The 19,721-nt window shown below is 43.7% G+C and overlaps 1 protein-coding gene and 1 pseudogene across 3 annotated transcripts in view; one reads left to right on the plus strand and one right to left on the minus strand.

The window, feature by feature from the left end:
* Positions 1–19,721, plus strand: part of PARD3B (par-3 family cell polarity regulator beta) — a 1,009,985-nt gene that overhangs the window by 949,044 nt on the left and 41,220 nt on the right. For all 3 annotated transcript variants that reach the window (XM_086719408.1, XM_025934777.2, XM_086719411.1), the window contains one exon: positions 6,686–6,765. In XM_086719408.1, coding sequence (XP_086575534.1) covers positions 6,686–6,765 — 80 coding nt within the window. The remainder of the gene's footprint in view (positions 1–6,685; positions 6,766–19,721) is intronic.
* LOC112849126 (small nucleolar RNA SNORA62/SNORA6 family) lies at positions 1,161–1,297 on the minus strand (annotated as a pseudogene).

Genomic DNA, 19,721 nt, shown 5'->3' on the forward strand with positions numbered 1-19,721 from the left:
TGAGATGCTTCTCTTTTGATTTCTATGATAACACTCTCTCCCAGTTCTTTTCCCAACCAACTGCTGTTTTAGACCTCCTCAGATTTCCTCCTGGGTTCAACTCATGTTTGCCTGCCCCTTAAATGGTAGTGTTCCTAAGATTATTATGGGTATTCTTCTCTGTTCTCATTGCATGTCTTTTCTTCTGTTCTTTGTCTACATATTACCCGTGGGCATCCTAATTCTTTTCCAAGGTTTCAGGTACCCATCCATAGGCTGAATGTTTCCCAGTGCTACATCCCTAGTCCAGGCTTCAACATTGCAGACTTTTACACTCAATTATCTATCAGACATCATCATCAGATGTCCCAACTCAAGCTCAATATATCTAAGTATCCCCTACTCTCACCCCTACCTTTGCCCCCAAACCTGTCCCTCCCTTATTCTCATCTTGGCAATGGTTACCAAACCCAAGTAGTTGCTAAGCTCAGAAAATTGTGCATTATTCCGGGCACACCCTTCCTGTTAATCTTCAGTCACTCTTATGGAACCTGTCCCCCTAATATTCTTATATCACTCCCTTGCCTTTATCCTTTTTTTCTTTTTAGGAACTTTATTTTCTGTCAACCTGACTTTCATTTTGTTTGCCTTTGTGGAAGAGCAGCTTAAGACCACTTCGTAGTTGTCCCTGCTCATTTAAGTGATCTGAATAGTGGGAGCTGTAGACCAGTCTTCAGTGGGGGGCTGAGCAGTCCAGTCTTCAGTAGGGAACTGTTGAATAGGCACAGAGAACACCTGTGTGCCTTCAGACCAGTCTGTAACTTCAGGTTGGGTAGCAATGAACTCAAGATCTGGAGCAACCCATTCATCCCAGAATTCCAGCTTGGTCACAGCCTTTTCAACAGCAGCCTGCTCTTCCTTCTCAATCTCTTCAGGATCTCTGTAGAATAAGACATCAGGCATGACCTCCAATGGATCCTCGTGGGAAATGGTGCCATGCATGTGCGGAACTTCCCCAGGCCAGTATCCACTCCATAATATCCACTGAGGGAGTTCCCTTTTAGCAGAATTCACCAGGTTGCTCTGAAAACAGAAAGCCCCAAGCAGTTAAGAAAAAGCAGAAGAAAATACAGGCCATTTAAAATATTTTTTCATTTTTCCTTAAAGTTCTGACACATGTGAGTTATGCCAAGAATTACTATCAAACTCCACTCGTTGGGCCAGAGGCCCTTGTGGGGTTAGTAAAAGACTTGCCCCCAGTGTAGCACACTACCTACACTTGTGAGTTCATCAATTCCAAGCTATAACAAAGTGTAGGCCTTTATCCTTTTGAATATCCCCTAGTTTAAATTTTTTTTAACGTTTATTTATTCTTGAGAGACGAAGACAGAGCACGAGCAGAGGAGGGACAGAGAGGGAGACACAGAATCTGAAGCAGGCTCCAGGCTCTGAGCTATTAGCACAGAGCCCAACATGGGACTCAAACCCACAAACAGTGAGATCATGACCTGAGCCCGTCAGACATTTAAGCAACTGAGCCACCCAGGCACCCCAGAATATCCCCTAGTTTAGGCCTTTATCATCTCTGGCTTAAACTATCACTGGCACCTCCACACTATGGCAAGAATAATATTTCTACCCTGTAAATATGTCCCATCACTTACCAAGTAGCCATTGCCAATGACTTCACCATCACCTAAGGGTAAAACCAAGTTCCTTGGCATAGTAGCTCCTCCAAGATCGGGTCCATGTCTATATCTCTAGAGCTTGGACTCTGGGGTCAGAAAGACCTGATCTTTGTCTCAGATTTTCCATGCACTAGCTATATGACCTTGGGCAACTACTTAGTTTTCTCCTTTGAAAAACAGGGCAACCATTGGGGTTTAGGAAGATTGAATGGATTGATAAAAATAAAACATTTAGCATTTTAGTTGACCAACAATAAGTACCAAGTAAATGTTAAATTGTGGTAATGATCAAAGAAAAAACAAATAAATGGAGAGAGAGTTCATATTCATGGATAAGAAAACTTAATACTGTCAAGATGTCGGTTCTTCCCAACTTGATCTATAGATTCAATGCACTCCCTACCAAAATCCTAACAAGTTGCTTTTTTGATTCTGAAGAATCTCCACAAACTGATTCTAAAGTTTAGAAGACCTAGAATAGTCAACATAATTTTGAAGGAGTACAAAGTTGGAGGACAGACACTCCAACTTCAAGACTTACTATAGAGCTATAGTAATTAAGACAGTGTGGTATTGGTGAGAGAATAGACAAATAGATCAATGAAACAGAATACAGAGCCCAGAAATAGACCCAAATAAATATTTATTTGGGTCTTTGACAAAGGTGTAAAGATAAACACAATGGAGCAAAGATACTCTTTTCAACCAGTGGTGCTGGAACAACCAGACATCCAACAAGCAAAAAAAATGAATCTAGACACAGACCGTGCACCCTTTACAAAAATTAACTCAACATGAATCACCGACACAAATTTAAAATTTGAGTAAAACTATAAATTTCTGCTCTGCAATAAACATTGTCAAGAGAATGAAGAGATAAGCCACAGACTGGAAGAAAATGTTTGCCAAAGACACATGTCATGAAGGACCGTTACCCAAAAATACAAAGAACTCTTGAAACCCCACAATAAGAAAATAAACAAACCAATTCGATATGGACCAAAGACCTTAGCAGACACCTCATCAAAGAAGACATACAGATGGCAAATAAGCATATGAAAAGATGCTCCACATCATATGTCATCAGAGAACTATAAACTAAAACAACAATAAGATACCACTACACACACATTAGAAGGGCCAAAATCTGGAACACGGACCACCCCAAATGCTGGTGAGGGTGTGGAGCAACACGAACTCTCCTTCGTCACTAGTGGGAATACAAAATGGCACTGCCACTTTGGAAGATGGTTTAGCGGATTCTTACCAAACTGAATGTACTCTGACTATACAACCCAACAGCCACAGTATTTGGTATTTACATAAGGGCAATGAAGACTTATCTTCACACAAAAATCTGCGCACAATGTTTACAGTAGCTTTATTTATTATTGCCAAAACTTGGAAAGCACCAAGATGTCCTTCCAAGGAGATGAATGGATAAATAAACTGCGGTACATCCAGACAATAGAATACTATTTAGCCCTAAAAAGAGATGAGACATCAAGGCATGAAAAGACATGGATGGAACTTAAATACATATTACTAGGTGAAAGAAGACAATATAAAAAGGCTACATACTGTAAGATTCCAACTCTATGACGTTCGGGAAAAGGCAAAACTATGGAAACCATAAAAAGACCAGTGGTTGCCATGGGTTTGGGGAGAGGGAGAGATGAACAGGCAGAGAATAGAGAATTTTTTAAGGTAGTGAAAATATTCTGTATGATACTAGAATGATGGATACATGCCATATATTTGTTCAAACTCATAGAATGTACAACCCCCAAAGTGAAACCTGACGTAAACTCTGGGCTTTGGGTAATGATATGTCAATGTAGTTTCGTCACTTACAACAAACGTACCACATGGGGGGATGTTGATATTGGGGAAGGCTGTGCATGTGTGGAGACAGTGGGATAGGGCCTCTGTACTTTTTCTCTCAATTTCGCTGTGAACCTAAAAGTGCTCTCAAAAAAATAAAGCCTCCCAAGAAAAAAGTTATGGTATCGGCAATAATGGTTATAGCCATAATAGTAGTTCTGGTGGTAGTGGTGTGGTTATCCTCTTCCTTCACAGGTTCTGTTTCTTCCTTTACCAAAATCTTGACACTCCCTGAAACCAGAGCCCTTTTCTTTCGTAAATGACTCCATGTTGTTTCATTTCTGTTCCCTCTACCTAGAATGCCTTCTCCTGCTACTCCTACGCCTTCTCCCCCACAAAAACTTCTCATTCGCCTTCAAATTTTAGAGGAAGCTTCAACACCCAAATGAAGCTGTGTTCAACTCTCTCAGGTGGACTTTCGTGTCTGTTTCTTCCTACTCCTACTGCCTCCTCTCTCCTACTGACACTGTAGCAGTGATCTCATGGTACCATAATTGTTTGCAGGCCTGTCTCCTCGATATTCAGAGCAATGAAGAAATCCAGCCCTTGTTCACTCATTTGAATAGAGTGCCTAGCATGGCATCAGGATACAGTAGCTGCTCAGTAGTCACTAATTTAATGCTTGCATTAAAGAGGTTGTCGTGTTAATAGTGAAACTCAATATATACGCTATATAATTAAATAGGTACATTTTCTGTTTGTGACAAACAGAATCATTTTTAAATTTTATGTTTATTCATTTTTGAAAGAGAGATAGAGCACAAGCAGGGGTGGGGCAGAGAGAGAGGGGGACACAGAATCTGAAGCAGTCTCCAGGCTCTGAGCCATTAGCACAGAGCCCGACGCAGGGCTTGAACCCACAAACCGCGAGATCATGACCTGAGCCAAAGTCGGACGCTCAACCGACTGAGCCACCCAGGTGCCCCCCCCTTTCTTTTTTTATGTTCGATCAGAATCATTTTTGATAGAGAATCATGCCACCCTTCTTTGCCTTACATTCTGCTACTTCTGTGAAGCTTTTTCCCGACACCTTCGGGTGTCACCTGTACTGTTAGTAACATCCTGAATGACACAGGATCATACATTGTCCTACATCATTATTTAATTATTTCATTTCTGATGTTTGCTTTTCCCCCAAAAGACTGAAACTTCCTTAAGATAAGGATCATCCTGTGCTTTATATGATCTCATATACTGGTAGCTCATCAGGATAGGCACTTGGGTGCTGCCTCCTAGAGACACCAGAGTGCTGACTGCATCATTAGGCCAGGCCAGTTCTGGATAATAGTGCTGAAAGTATTAACTTGGAGTTTTGTGGCCATTAAGAAGAAAGGTTACTTGTAAATGTCTAGAGCCATACTACGGATACATAAGCATAATGTGCTCCCAACAATCACAATTAAATAATCTTCAGCATAGTTCTGGTATTATTGCTAATTCTCCCTCCATGAAAAACAGGTTAAAAACAAAGCTCAGATAGACGAGGCTGAGGACAATAATTGTATCCTTCCCTTTTTTTTTTCTGTACCATTTATTTAACCCCAGCTTGTCTGATGCCATCCTTGTTCCTGATGTTTGCTGGAAAGGACGGTGGTTTACATCAGGGCTTTTATCCTCATGCGGAGAACTCTCAGTCTCTCTGGAGTCGTCTCTATGTTTGTAGGTGCAGTCTTTATCCTTCCCTGGGAAATTCACTGGGCTGTTGGCCTCTCAAATAACTCCAGCCACTCCTGTTCCATGTATTGGTGAAATACGAAAAGGCTTTGCAGGACACACTCTGAAGAGCCTCCTGTAATAATTTTGACACCAGGCATAGCCTTTCTTACTCTAAATGAGTGTGTATATTTGCTTTGCAACACCCCCCCCCCACAATAAACCCTCCCTACACCCACCACCCAAGCTGGGATGGAGGTTTTATAGAGAGCTAGAACTTTTGGTGGGAAGAAAAGAACTTGCAAGCTGAGTACCACCTGGAAAAATCCCCCCTCCTGACTTGACACTGTTACTTTCTGTGTTTACTAGCCAACTCTCCCTTCCCCCATTACAATGGTCCAGGTGTTCTGTTTACCCTTTCCACGCCCATTCTGTGAGGGCTGGCCCAGCACGAGAGCAAGCGTGTAAGTGATCCACAAAACCACATACATCGACATGAACAGGTGATGGATTGATCAGTCAACAAGAACTTTGAAATACGTGTATGTTTTCATCCTGGTTCTAATTGGTATGATAGACACAGAAGCACTATGTATGAAGTCTTCACGTTCACAGAACCAACATACTTTGTCGAGAACATCCTGGGGCCAGTCACTGCTCTTCAGATCCTCAGAGGTCGAAGGAGGAGACCCGACGAGAGGGGAACACAGAAAGTACATAGGAAGGGGAAAAACATAATAAAGACCAACCCTAGACAGAAAAGAGTTAATGACTTCTCTGTGGTAGTTGCTAAGGGAGAGAACTAAGTGAGATCTGGGGGAGGGAAGGGCTTCATGGGAGCTGTGGAGGAGATAGTTGTTTGTCATCAGCCCCTGTTAGTAAAGAAAGGTTGAAGAAGATACTTTCAAAAAACATGGTCCTTGTCACAGCCAAGAGCTATCTAAGGAGACCTGACACCTACATGTAATACAGCGTCCCGGACCAGGAAAGGCATTGAGTAAAACTGCAAGTCAACTATGGGCTTTAGTGAACAATAATGTATCAATATTGATTCATTAATTTTAAGATCTGTATCATACTAATGTGAGATGTTAGTAATAGGGAAACTGAGTTCAGAGTGAATGGGAACTCTGTACTGTCTTCTCAATTTTTCTGTAAGTCTAAAACTGTTCTAAACACTAACGCCTACGTAAAAGGGGGGAAAAAATGGCCCACAGCCTACAGAATATCCCTGGCTTGGTGACAGGAAGGAGTCGGCTTGACAATGACCCTTTTTGAAAGAAGCAACTTTGTTGTTAAATGCCATGTTTGTGGCTTGATCATCAATTCCTATAGCAATACTGAGCTCTTGCTTGCTTTTTCCATGGTTGATTTTTGGCAGGCAGCAGCAGCATTTGTGCGCTGATTATAATTTTGCGATGCATTGTCAGTAACTAGGGTGTATAATGGATCTTCATCTCTAATTACTTTTCTCTCCACAGGTGTCTGGAAAGGGTCCAGATGGGAATGCACACAACATCCGCTTTGAGGGGATGGAGAGACAGTACGCCTCCTTACCCAGGTAGATCACTCAGGGGTCTCCCACCACCAGCTCACCTACCGATAAAGCCTTTAGAGAAATCTACATGAAATAGAAATCTGGCTTTGAAACTGGAATATGTTATAATGTGCCTTACCGCCGTCTGCTACAACCTTCGTGCCATCTTCACAACTGTGCTAATAATTGAAACACTTGTGGGTTATTTTTTAAGGGAAGAAAATAGTATATCATTGCAATTGAACATGTCAGCAAGAATATTGGATACAGAATGGAAATCCTAAGCCATTGCTATAAAAATGGTATTGAACATCCTGCACCAAGCTTAGGGACAATAAAATAGTAAATCCTCTGTCCTAGCAGTTACCTACAAGGAAGGGCGAGCCAACCTTAACCTTGGAGCTTCGTGTGGGTGTTAAAAAGCAGGAGAGAAATGTGAACCTGGGAAGATGTTCTTTGCTTGATTTAGAATCTGACCTGGTATTTGCTGTCAGCAAATATTGCTGAGAGGTACAGACACAGTGGGGGAAGGAAATAATCGCGTGGGAAAAGTTCACTTGGTGATTCTGGCCTAACGTGATCCACTTATGCTGTAACTGAACACCCCTGAAAATGAGATACAATTCTCAAAGGTTTGTGCTCTTATCTGTGAGATGAAGAATAATTTTGGTCTGCTATCAGTAGCACATGACAAAGAGGAAAACTTTCCAAGATTATGTCTAGGACGGCTACTATGGGAGTGAATCAAGAGTGTGAGAATTCGTGAGTTCTGGGGGGCGGGGGGGTTGGGCGGGGGAACAAACAAAGAAAGGTTAATGCCAGCCAGAAAACTGAAATGTTACGGAATATCTCCTTTTAAAAAGAAGGGGGAGGATCCTAAATAGAACTTTTTCATCAAAGTGGAATTGTTGAAGTGTTATCCCAGAGGGAGTTACTGCGTTGAGTTTCACATTGGCTACAACTCTGTGTGGGAATTTACAAAAATACCACCCTGGATATTGCAACAGGCATAGCCTAAGTGACCATCTGCTCTTATAAATAGTATGTTGATTTTCAAAAGTAATAAAATCTCAAATCTAGTGGAGAACCAGTTTTTAACATTGATTGGGCAGAATACTTAAAATACAATATTTTAAAAGCTTCTATACAACTGTATTTTATTTATCTCCCGATTTTCATTTTTTATAGGTTGTCTCCTAGTCTTTTCTCATCTTTGATTTCTTTCCTCTCCTTATTTTTCCCTGGCCTACTATTTTGTTTTCGTTTTTAAAAAAATGGAAGTCGTCTCCAAAATTTGTTTTAAATATAACATTTCTGGCTTTCAGTGTTGAAGTGTATGGAAATTGTGGTTAAGGCAGATGGAAAGTAGTATGTTCTTATGAGAGGAAAGAAAGAAAGATAAAACTGGAAACAGTTTAAAGTCTTCCTGGCCAACTTGCACCAGACTGCGGAAATGGATTTTTTTTTTTTTTTTTGCACAAATCAAAAGCACAGAAATAACATTGAAAATCCTACAAATTTCACTCATTCACTCCCCATCTATCTATTAATCATCTACTCTGTATCAGGCCCCGAGAATATGGAGACTGGAGACACAGTGCCAGTCCATCCTTGGGACCCTACTGTCTAGGACAGGAGACCGCAAATCACCTTTTTATGACAGCACAGCAGATGCTTAGTTTAGTAATTATTAGCAGAAAGTCTTCTGAATTTCCAGCTCCTATTTATCTTTACTAATAAGCCCTGAAATGCTCAATCATGGCTGACTTTCAACAAGTCTATTTGAGGATCAAACACTGCAAAGGGAGTTTTCTGACAGAGGCAATGCATTTATGCGGTTTCTGGCCCTGGAGCTATCACCGCAATGCAAGAATTGACAAAATCCCGAGAGTGTAACTGTAGCGGGAGGGGAAGCATCTTAGACCAAAAACAATTTTGGCCAGTAGTCCACCCACACCCGTACACGGTGGTAGGAGTGATTAGGATTAGCCACATGAGCACACAGAACTTGGTGGCTCCCTGGCAACCAGAAGTTGGCCACGATGGACAATGCATGGGGCTCAGACAAATGCAGGAAAGGTCCCTGGCGCTTGTTTTTAAGTAGAGGAGCTCCACCTCGAGTTTCCTTCTCAACATCTAAAGGGGAGATGCAAGGCATGCTCACCACTGTGCTCCAGTCCGTGGGAGGCTCCATATTTACCCAGGAAGAGGCACAGTGCAGAGGCAGGGGACCCACTGCTGGCTTCAAGAAGGTATGCAGACTCAGCTCCGTGTGCCAGTGACATTTACCCTGGTTTTCTAGTCCTCCCCACCCTGGAGATTTTACTGTTCACTCGACTGAATCACAGCAGCTCCACTGCTCTCCCCCTTTGCCAGGAGGGAAGTCAGCACATCTCTGTAGGCACCGGATCCCCTCTTTGTCAGAGGCAGGGAGCTTTAAAATATTTATGGAGTTAACTTTTTAATTAAAAATAGGAATAATTCTCTCTATGGGAAGTTGGTGGCCGACCTTCCAGTGGACTTAATAGGCTACTGACCGATGTGGTTCCCATGTGGTTTGTGGAGAGCATGACAGGAGTTTTAAAATTAACTCAGTAATATCGATTTATATGTCAAATTCGGAACCATTGACACCCAGAGAGAAAATGCACCTCGGCACCCACCCCGCCCCCAGCACATGGAGTTAGTCAGTAGCCCTGATCAAGGGGCACCCTTTTATGCTGTCATGGAATTCAGTCCTCTTCACAGTAGGCTCCCGCAACCTGCTGCCAGAGTAGAAAAGACACTTCGACAAGTAAAGCCAGAGCCCTAGCTCACCCAGGAAAAAGACAATTCCTAGCACTTGGTAGTTAGGATGTTGCCTAAGGCTAAGGGCTAAGGATGTTAAGTATTATTGTTAAGCAATGTTAAATCTTCTGCCTCTGAAGGAAAATGACTTTGTTTCTTGTCTCCTGAGGGTGCTGTTTTGGAAAGCAGAGCAGTTGTAATACAGCCTCTACAGCCTCGTTAGCAAACACCAGGCTGTTACCAGGGCCAATGTTTTACCGTCCTGTCCAGCCCCCAGTTTTCTCTGCTGGTAGACACAGTGAAATCAGCATTCTTGCCCAACACAGATTACTACTCACCCTGAGCAAGTAGGGAAGCGGCCATTCCTTAGGCTGCCGTAATGTGTGAACATCAGTGTGTGTATTTTTGCAAACAGCTGCTTTTTCGCTTCAGCCTCCCAGCCCCAGTCTCTTTTCACAGGCCTCTTTGTGGTCAGTCCCTCTAGCAGTGAACTCGCTACTCACCCCAAGCCTCCATTGTTCCCACCTGGCCCATCCCGGGCCCCGTGGGATCCCATTATCCCTTCTCTACAGATGGTTCACTGCACCCGCGCAGGACGTTGCTCTTCCGGGCTCGTAATCAAGTGTTGAGGCCTAAGGAGTGAGCAAAAACATCTCTTCTGTGGTCCTCTATATGGGGGCGGTGAGAGGTTGCTGGAAACCCTCATAAAAATGCCTTCATTGGTTCCACTACAAAATGCACATTATGCAACCCCAGCTGGGCCCCTGCTGCTGTCCAGAAGTCCTGTCGGTCGTGCTGTCGACTCCCTTGACTATCCCACAGTGGCCGTTCCAACCCTGTGCTACTGCCGTTGAATTCTGTGAAAATGACTAAACCCCCCAAGCCCAGTCTCTAGAGATGACCTCACTTCCTCTCCTCTGTGGCCTTGACACATTCAACGTGAGTTCCTCCACTTCTGCTCCCTACAATTCAGATTCGCTGCCTTCACTGACCACGTTGCCTGAGGAGTGACAGCAACGGCATGAACATGGACTCGGGCCATAATTAGAGCCCCAGCTCTGTCACTTACTACCTGCGTGACTTTGGGCAAGTGATCTAACTGCTCCAGTCTCAGTTTCTTAATCTGCAAATGGGGATGATGTGAGGGCCTCTGTGTGGTCCTGGTGTGAGTACTAAGTATAAGCAAAACCCTTAGTGAAAAGCCGGCCTGATGTATTGTAAGGAATTTTTTTTTTCATAATGCTACCTCTTTTTAATTTTATCTCTGGGGAAGATGTGTTTCTTTAGTGAGTCAAACCCATACCACAGAGCTCACTCTCACTGGTTTCTCGGGGATCCTGCACCATCAGCCACTCCTCTCTCGGCTGCACCTTGAAGTCCCTTGGCAGTTGCTTCCCCACCCACCATACCTATTACTGTAAATGCATAGCCTCGGCTGCACAGTTCTCTGAAAGCCCACAGTGTGGACAAGGGGAGAGCCAACACCTGTGTGGCTATATGCTGGGGGTATAACTGAGACTAAAGGATTAGCCAACTCTGGGGAAGGACCAGTGGTCTAGATGGTCAAAAGCAAGAGGACGTAGCAAACCCATATGATCTGAGTAACAAGTTGTGCTAACGGGCATGCTGGGAGACAGTAATTCTTGTGGATGGGGAGTTTCAACATATAAGATGCAGGTGGCCAGACTGCCCCATGCACTTGACTCTAGTCCATCAGAGAAAGCAAACGCCTCTTCTTGTTCCCAGATTTCCTACCTTAGGAAGGGTGGCTCATACCTATTGGCTCTATTTCCATACCACCCACTGACACAGCGGGCTCTAACCCCAGGCATCTGACACTGACGCTGATGCTTCCAGCGGATTCTGCCTCTGGCTCCTTTCCTCATGTAGATTCTCTCTGAGTGGTTGCCTTGATTCCTACAGATTTGGTCCCCAACCTCTATGATGATAATTCCAAAACAAACCTGGCTAACCTTCCTATCTCACTCTTAATGTGACCCCAGTTACAATTGCCTGCCTGACACCTCCATCCTACCCCAAGATACTTCAAAGTTCCCATGCCAAAACTCAAGACCTCGATGTCATGTTTCCTTAGCTCTTCTTACTTTTAACACCCATGACATTGTTTGGCACCTTTCTTGTGCCACTGAAAATACCCTGCATTAGATTATGATGCTTTGCTGCCCCTTTCTACCTCCACTGGATTATAAATTTCTGGAAAAAAGGGACAGTGTTTTATACCAATCATGTTTTATACCCACCATGAGGACCTCACATAGGACCATGTTTATAACCAGGTTTTTAATACATTGGCCTACAGATGAAAATATATTTTTTTTTATATGGGTAAATTATGAGAAAGAATTTCTTCCAAGTTTTCTCGACTGTTTGTTTCAGGACACTGTTTGCCAACATAACACTAATTTTCATGAGACTGTCGCTTTTCCCTGAAATCTGTAGAAGTCCAGGCTTCTAAATAGTCAACTCTAATTGAGCATTTACTATGAACCAGTCCCTGTTCTAAATGCTTTCTGTCTAATGGGGCGCCTGGGTGGCTTGGTCGGTTGGGCGCCCGACTTCGGCTCAGGTCATGATCTCACGGTCCGTGAGTTCGAGCCCCGCGTCAGGCTCTGTGCTGCCAGCTCAGAGCCTAGAGCCTATTTCAGATTCTGTGTCTCCCTCTCTCTCTGCTCCTCCCCTGTTCATGCTCTGTCTCTCTCTGTCTCAAAAATAAATAAACGTTAAAAAAATTTAAAAATAAATAAATAAATAAATAAATAAATATATAAATAAATAAATGCTTTCTGTCTACTGACTTAGTGATCACAGCAGCCCTGTGACTCAAGAGCAACCCTTATTATTATCATCCCCATTTCATAGGCAAGAGCACAAGTAAAATTGCCCAAGTTCAACAGCTAGAAATGGCAGCATTGGATTGGAACCCAAGCAGTCTGGCTGCAAATTCATACATTTAACCCCTGGGACTAAAGTTATCCAGTTCAGAGTCAGAATCAAAATCTGTGGGGGTGCCTGGCTGGTGCAGTCAGTGGGGCATGCAACTCTTGATCTCGGGGTTGTAGGTTCAAGCCCCACGTTGGGTGTAGAGATTACTTTTTAAAAATATTCAAAAAAAAAAAGAGAATATCCTTGTTCAGTAGAATTATATGCATACTGACATGTTTAAAGATGAGGGTCATGATATATGCAGCCTAAGCCCAAACAGTTAAAACAAATTTTACAAAAAAAAAAAAACCAAAAACCAGGAATCAAACTATGATTATCACACTCCCTTGTATCATTTGCTCACCTTCTTGTCTTTCTCACTAAACTATAAGTACCTTTGAGGACAGGGACAATGTCTTATTCATCTTTGTATATGACACAGAACATTACTAATATACAGGTTAGGTAATGCCTTTCAAACATCTCTGTAATGCTGTCATAAAATCAATTCTCTTCCCATCCCCTGGGGTCCTTCCCTTGAAATATGAACAGTTTAATGCGTAATTGCTAGATGAACATTAAGCAATATACTTTGTCTACCAAAAAGGGAATCCTGTTTTGTTAGAACACTCCTGAGAGTTGAAAAAGCAGTATCTGCAAATTGGTACTTTGGTTCTTTAAGATTAAGAATAATATCTACCCGGAAGGAAAAAAGTGACAATACATTTTCAGGTGAAAAGCTGCATGAGCATTCCTGAGGAGAGAGTGAGACTCCCTTTCCCGAGACTGATGTGGGACACAGGCCTGCTCAGGCTGTATTTGGCTTCCAGTCCTGAAGTCGCTCTAACCCATATTACGTAAATTACTTGAGGGGGAAAAAATGTGTCTCTGATCATCTCAGGCAGCTTTAATTTGGCTGTGTAATGAGAAGCAACATACTAGTACTGATTTCGGGTAGAAAGAGCAACTTTAGAAGGAGCAAACAGCTTATGCTTGCTTCCTAGGAACCCAAAATAAACTTGCTTTCTAAGTGTGTTCCCAGTGTTTTGGTATTGGGCGGGATTGTGTTCAGATCAGAAGAACATGCCATAAGAACATACTTCCGCTGTAACATTTCAGTTGGTTCATTTTGTCAGCCTCAGCTTTCTTGTCTGCATATGCTTGTGCCCACCCGGGAAGACTCAATCACAAGTACACCGCTAACGTTGAAGCTTGCAACATGCACCGTGCCACCTCCATCGTATTTTCCCCGAAAGCATTTTGTCTAGGCATCCCCGGTGCCCTTGATTGTCATTTGCCTCGCTGCCTGAAGACCCTCTCCCTCCCTGATCTCTCCGGTTCTCTTCGAGTTAGCTTCCGCTCTGCTCACAGCTACTCGATTTTCCTTTGCCAAACTTGCGTTGTTTCAAGCACTTGCCAAGCAGATGGCAGTGACATTCGAGTTCTGCAAAGATTTCCACCAAAGCCACAGTACTGGTCTTTGCGGAAGCTAAGCTAGATCGTGATGGAGTGAGTGCACTGACAACTTGAGCAATCAGCACACTAGGTGTCTATGTGTGTGAGTGCGTGTCTGGCGGGGGTAGGGGTTCGGCCGTCTGGGCCCGTGGAAGTGGACAAAGTCCTCAGGTTGCCTGAGTGACTGCTTCTCTCTGCCACAGAGCCAGTGTGTCAGATAAGGGGCTTCGTGAGAATGTCTGCACTGCTCCAGGCGGGCCTGGCTGCAGTTGCTTGTTCAGCCAGGGTCTGAGCCCATTCTGGCTACTTCTGCTCCGCAGGGCACTAGACAGGGGCCTGCTGCGCGTCATCGAGATACGGCTAATCCTGGCCAGTCTCTCTGACACCTACCTCCCTGGTGGCACAGCTTTATCTGAACTGCCTTTCCGTGCGTGGACAGCCACCTTTCAGTGCTTCTGTCTGTGATCGCTGCCCTGACTTTGGAGGCAAGCTCAGACGAGCTGAAGATTCTGTCTAGATGCTATCTCCTGCATCCGCCTACCGTAGACTGTAAAGCCTCGTGAACATCAGGGAAGCTCTGTTCCCCCACCAGAGTGGGGCGAGCTTCTCGTCCTCTCTCCTCGGGCTCCTGTGCTGAAAACCTAGTCTCCGCTTCCCCGGCCGGCCGTGTAGAGTCGGCCGCTTGTTTGCTTCCGCTGACACCACCTCACGCAAGGCAGAGGTCAAAATGATGAATTGGGGCGATTTAATTCTTCGGGAGATGAAGATATCCCCTTTGTCAACTCAAACTTCCTGAAAAATGCAGAAAGCCCTAGCAGGTAATACTGCCTTAAGATGCCAAACAGCTGAGATCAGGGGGTTAATGCTGCCGCCGTATCATTTTTATGTCACTTAGTTCCTCAGATAACAGTCCGTGGTAATCCAACTTCTCATCATTTCCTCATAGCCAATATATCCTTGGTGCCAGTTAGAATATTTAATATTAGTTATTCAGTGGAAGGCCTCCATTATGAGTTTAGTTACACGACTCATGACTTAAAACACGTTAAGACCCATTACAGTACCGATGTCCCCAAACAGTTTTAAGTGAATCTTGAGGGACCACATATGTTAAATTCCACAGATCTTTACTTTTCCCTCATCTTCCCCAGAAAATTCTAAACTATTCCATCACTGTTCGTTAGGTACTGTTTTTAGAGGAGGGGGATGTGCCTGTTATTTCAACAGTGCCACATCTGACATTACCTTGAACTTGAAACATGTTAAACTTGGCAAGCTGGCTTCCACGATTTCCCTCCTATGCATATTCGAGTTTTAGCCTTTATCTCCCACTTCTCCAGCCAAAGGAAAAGGAAAGGTTATTTTGTGTCTAGGCAGCTGCGTCATGGAGAGTGTTGCTCTGCCTCTAATTTCTCATACTCTTTGGTTATTCTTGATGTTTTCCAATTGCATTGTCGCTCCACCATCTGCCACCAGAGCGTATGGCATTGGAATCGCTCTGGTAGGTTTCCTGACCCTGCTGAAGTGCTTTGCTTGATGCTCGCACACTGCACCTGCCTCCCTCTGTCTTTTGCATCTCTCCAGCCATTTGCTGCTGTCCCCTGCCTGGCCCAAGTTCCTGAGTTTGTCCTGGCTTCAACTGACTGCAGGCAGAGACACTCTGAATAAACCAAGTGTATTCATTCGTCATCGTATCTGGTTTGTATGCGTTTGGGAGGGCTATGTTTTATGATTATTTAAAAGAACATTACATCACTAAAACGTGCAGGCATCTGGGATAAAGAGCGAGTGCCTCCCCAAATGCGTGAGCACATGATGTCTTCACCAGGAATAATTAAGAGTAAAATCACTAGGTTTAGTTTCCATTTTTATCACCAAAATCTGCATGCGGATTGTTTCCAAGATGTCATGTTTACTCCTAAGCTAGCCAATTGTATATGAAAAGAAAATCAAACTAAGAACAATTAAAGCAAAGGCATAAGGGGAGTGATGTAAATTTGTGGGACACCTCCCCTGTGCCATGCATTTTATATGGATTGTCTCATTTTCTCCTCACCATCCAGCTGGGTAGTAGTCATTATGATGCTCATTTTGTAAAAGAAAAAAGTCCATCGTTGAAGTGGCAAGATCAGAATCAGAATTCAAGCTCAGTTCTTTCTGGTTCTCACCATCTTTTTTTTTAATTTTATTTTATAATGTTTATTTATTTTTGAGACAGAGATGGACAAAGCATGAGCAGGGGAGGGGCAGGGAGAGAGGGAAACACAGAATCCGAAGCAGGCTTCAGGCTCTGAGCTGTCAGCACAGAGCCCGATGTGGGGCATCAACCCACGAACTGTGAGATCATGACCTGAGCCAAAGTCAGCCGCTTAACCGACTGAGCCACCCAGTCACCCCTCAAGATCTTTTTTATTTCATGTTACCATACCACTAACACTGACAAATCAAGGGGAGGTTGGGATACGACAGCTCTTTTCTTGAGTAATGTGAGTTCATGGGAAGGAAGATATCTTAGGCCACGTTAGAAATACATTCATTGCTTCTTAGGGCTCCAAAGAACATGGAAAATGTTGAAAGCTGTAGATGGTGAAAAAATAATAAGATACAGTAAGACAAATAATAGGGAATTTATGGGGAAAAAGAAAATTACTTTTGAAGCATACCATTTTTATTCTTATATCACTAAGTTTTCCCTAAGTAAAAACAAGATAGCCACATTTTCCTTATGACAATTATTCTGTTCCTGTTGGGAGCATAAATACAGCCGTAAATGGCTCCACCTAGGGCGGTCCACCCCAAGTACATGGACCGGGTTCCCAGCCCCCAGATGGCTCTCCACGCTGCCTTTTCACAGAAGCACTGGCCATGGGGCACAGGGGAGGACCCAACACTTGGCAAGCATTTATTGTGCTCTAGGAACTCTAGTGGGTGCCTTAAATCTGACCTCGTTTGTTTCTAGTAACAATCCTGAAATAAATGTTATTATCCCTATTTTATAGATGAAGAAACTGAGGCTCAAAGATGCAAAGTGATACGGCCAAGTTTGCACACAGAATAAATGGCAGACTTTGGAAAGTCTGGCCCTTTCTACCTCTGAAACCTCTAGAATCTTTATAAATCAAGCTGTCTTGTGCTAGGCTGGCTGTGAGCAAGTAGAAGAGAAGCATTCAATGACTATCCCTTACTGAGGCCACATTTGCTATGCTGACCCCACCCTAAATCACTGCAGCATATAACGTTAAAATGAACAAACCCCTAATAGGCATTCAAAATTACTAAGAACAGCAACCATGAACCACAGAGCTCCCCTTAGCATATATAAACACCCACCTCCTTCCAGCTGAAATATCTTTTAAACAGTGCCTCTTTTAAAGACTGCCTCTTTGTTATGCTAGTGTTTAAAAAATCTACCAATTGGTTCCACTTCAGCAGTTTTCGTAGCCAGGGAAGTACTGTTGCTTCTTTCACGGTATAGTCCTGGCAAATCCTCAGGGGACATGGCTGAGATGTAAATGCCAGATAACTGTGGAGGGATGGCATCAGTTTACTGTGTTGCTTCAAGTCCAGAGAAGAGAACTTTGGCAGTCAGTTACCACGGAGGTGCCACACGAGCCCATCTGTGCCCTGGATTTCATGTGACACAGGCCCCATAACCTCAGTCATTGTGCCAGGAAACACCTTGGTCCAGCTCCATTATTTCTAGCAAAGGCAAACATTTGCAATACAAATGTGAGAAGGGTTGGTACAAAAAGAGCAGCCTCCAGAATGTGTTCTTGCTTATATTCCAAGTCTTCAATTAAGTCTAGATAGAAGTGGCTGGGGCTTGTCCCAATGGAGGGCTGTCCCACTCAACAATCAGCAAACCTGACCCTTATGGTCGAACATGGAATGACATGTTCAATAGGTAGGAACCTGGCAATTCTCACTGGCCACTCTCCACCAACAATACGCTCTGGGGCACGATAAGTCGCCTTTAAACTTGGCCATTGCTTGAAAGTGAAGACAGGGTGGTGACTGTTCAGATAAGGTTTCTGCCCACTAATTGCTCGCATGCGGCTGAGGCAAACACACTCCCATTTCCAGAAATGATAGTGTCTGACAGCCTGGGTTTTGCAAGGTACTGGAAAGAGCTGTAATTGTGGCAGCAGACGTCTAAGATGGAAAATAAGCACATTGAGCTATTTTAAGGAGTTTGCCACAATGAAGTTTTTCTTCTGGAGACAGTCCTATAAAATCAGGATTGGGGTTTGTGTTTGATCACTTTCCACTGATATGTTGGTGCTTTTGACAACGTATGCTGAACGGTCTAGACTGTGTAACACCCTTTTACAGTTTTTTTGTTTTTTTTTCCTAACATCCAGAATCCGGGCTGTATATAAGACAGAGATTCTAGCCAATATTTTATGAGTGATTTCCGGATACGCTGCTTGTAATATGGCCAGGATGATGTGAGGACTGCTTTCTGTGGATTGGTGGATTGGTTACAGACAAGTCACTTATGTGACCACCTTGTCAACAGCTTGAATTCCATAGTTTGTCCTCTTTCTGGTCACTTCATTCATATGATTTTTTTTTGAAAAACCCAGGTTAGTCCTGACTTGTTCAGAGCTAACTGTGTGATTTCATAGCCTAAAGAGATGAGCTAACAAAGTCATCTATGCTTGCTTATTCCTTCATTCAACAACAATTTGCTGACCACATACTAAATACAATATACTCTGTAGGCCTTGAAGATACAATAATAAGCCCACAAGACACAGTCCCTGTACTGTGAAGTTGTAATCGAGTGGAGAAGATAATAATTGTACAGTCACAGAGAAAACATAAAATTGTACTAGGCCCCTCATGAAAAACAAGAGGTACGTGATTCCAGAAAATATGGGAAATTGGCCTGAATCAAGGGAGGGAGTGAGACTTGAGCTGTGACCAGAAGGAGGTTAGAGAGAAGGAATAAGTCACCTTCCAAGCAGAAAGAACAACATATACAAAGGCCTTGTGGTAGGAGACAGCACGGCGAGCCAAGAGATCGAGAAAAGACCGTGTGGCCAGGAGGGAGATGTGAGAGCATATCAGAAGTCAGCAGAAGTCAGACCACGAGTGCTTAGTATGTTTGCATTTGTTCAAACGCTAATTAGAAACCATTTGTGGGTTCTGAGCAGGAGGAAGACATGGTCAGACTTGTGTTTCAAACATTTTTTTAGCTGCAGGGTGGAGAAAAGAGTGGAGGGATGAAAACCAGTTCAAAGGTTATTGCTGTAGCTCAGGCAGGAGATGGTGGGGCATACGAGGGTGAGGGTGATGACAGCAGAGATGAGAAGAGATGGTGGGAAGAACTGACAGAACGCGATGATGGATGGCATGTGGAGGTTTGGGGGGTGAGCGAAACCAGATATCAAGAACGAATCCCCACACAACGACGTGGGTAGCATGGTACCGTTCCCCAAGAGAGGAAGTGCTGGGGGAGGACTAGGTTTGGGACGGGGGGTAAGATCATGAATGTGAGTTGGGACATGCTGGATTTGAAGTGCCTTTTAGACTTCCAGGAGATCCTGAAATGTGCCGTAGAGATGGCTCAATATGGAAGGGAAAGGCGGTGGCTAATCCAGGATATTAGACATACGTATACTCTAGAACACAGAAGACCCCAGGGCATATCAAGGGTGATGATGTCATAAACCACAGAGCCTCATCCTCAGAAAGTACAAAAAGAGGCAGGTGGCCAGTGCAAATTGCATCGGCCTGGCCATCAGTGTGTGGTTGTGACATGTCTTCCTTGCTTATATGGGCAGCAAAGG

The sequence above is a fragment of the Puma concolor genome, chromosome C1, assembly GCF_028749965.1.
Source record: "Puma concolor isolate L17-30 chromosome C1, mPumCon1.1.hap2, whole genome shotgun sequence".
In the NCBI taxonomy this organism is placed as follows: Eukaryota; Metazoa; Chordata; class Mammalia; order Carnivora; family Felidae; genus Puma; species Puma concolor.